This window comes from Condylura cristata, unplaced genomic scaffold (genome assembly GCF_000260355.1).
Source record: "Condylura cristata isolate star-nosed mole 26May11 unplaced genomic scaffold, ConCri1.0 scaffold00009, whole genome shotgun sequence".
In the NCBI taxonomy this organism is placed as follows: domain Eukaryota; kingdom Metazoa; phylum Chordata; class Mammalia; order Eulipotyphla; family Talpidae; genus Condylura; species Condylura cristata.
In genome coordinates, this window is record NW_004567110.1 from 1,163,632 (window position 1) to 1,164,519 (window position 888).

The 888-nt window shown below is 70.9% G+C and overlaps 1 protein-coding gene across 1 annotated transcript in view; it reads left to right on the forward strand.

The window, feature by feature from the left end:
• PLEC (plectin) overlaps nt 1-888 on the forward strand; it is a 29,357-nt gene that overhangs the window by 7,743 nt on the left and 20,726 nt on the right. Inside the window, exons 2-4 of the mRNA XM_012722872.1 lie at nt 201-262; nt 515-604; nt 805-840. Coding sequence (XP_012578326.1) covers nt 201-262; nt 515-604; nt 805-840 — 188 coding nt within the window. The remainder of the gene's footprint in view (nt 1-200; nt 263-514; nt 605-804; nt 841-888) is intronic.

The window sequence follows — 888 nt, forward strand, 5'->3', positions numbered from 1 at the left end:
AGCAGGGGCGTGCCTGGGGGCGAGGCAGGCCCGGGCAGCCCGTGGCTCGGGTGTCTGGCTGGACCCTCCCATCGCCCGGGGAGACCGGCAGCCAGCCAGAGGGTCCGTGGGGCGGGGCGGCGCCCCGGGCGGTTCTGGGGCCCTGCTGCAGACCCAGCTGCTGGTGCGGGTCCAGCCTGTGACGGTCTCGCCCTCCGCAGATGAGCGGGACCGTGTGCAGAAGAAGACCTTCACCAAGTGGGTCAACAAGCACCTCATCAAGGTTGGTGGTCCCGCGGGCGGGGGGCGGGCGGGCCTTTCATCTCTGAGACCTGTTATTTCTGTCTCCTCCTCCCACGCTCTCGCCGTCTGTCCTGCTCCCCTCCCTCCTGGCCCTCCTGGGCCCTCCCTTAGCACTGGCGGGCAGAGGTAGGTGTCCGGGGCATGCTCGCGGCCGCCCGCCTCTGCCTCTGGGGTCAGTGTCCGGGCCTGTGGGGGCGCGGGGGTCAGCGGCCAGCACGCCCTGTGTCCGCAGGCCCAGAGGCACGTCAGTGACCTGTACGAAGACCTCCGTGATGGCCACAACCTGCTCTCCCTGCTGGAGGTGCTCTCCGGGGACAGCCTGGTGAGTGCCACCGTGGCCGCGCCCCGCCGCCCCTGGGTCCAGCGGCCCCGCCCTCACCTGGCCGTGGGCGCCGGCCTGCTGCTGCCCTCGCGCCGCACCCCGACCTCACCTCACGCTCTGCTCTGCTTTGGTTTCTCTGCTGCTTGGACTCTGAACCTTGACCTCTGCCCTTTACCCTTTGCCGCACTCTGGCCGGGCAGCCAAGAGAGCGGGACGTAATCAGGAGCTTGCGCCCGGTGAGTGGCTGCGCCTGCCGGCCACGCGCTCGTGGGCGCTCGGGGCAG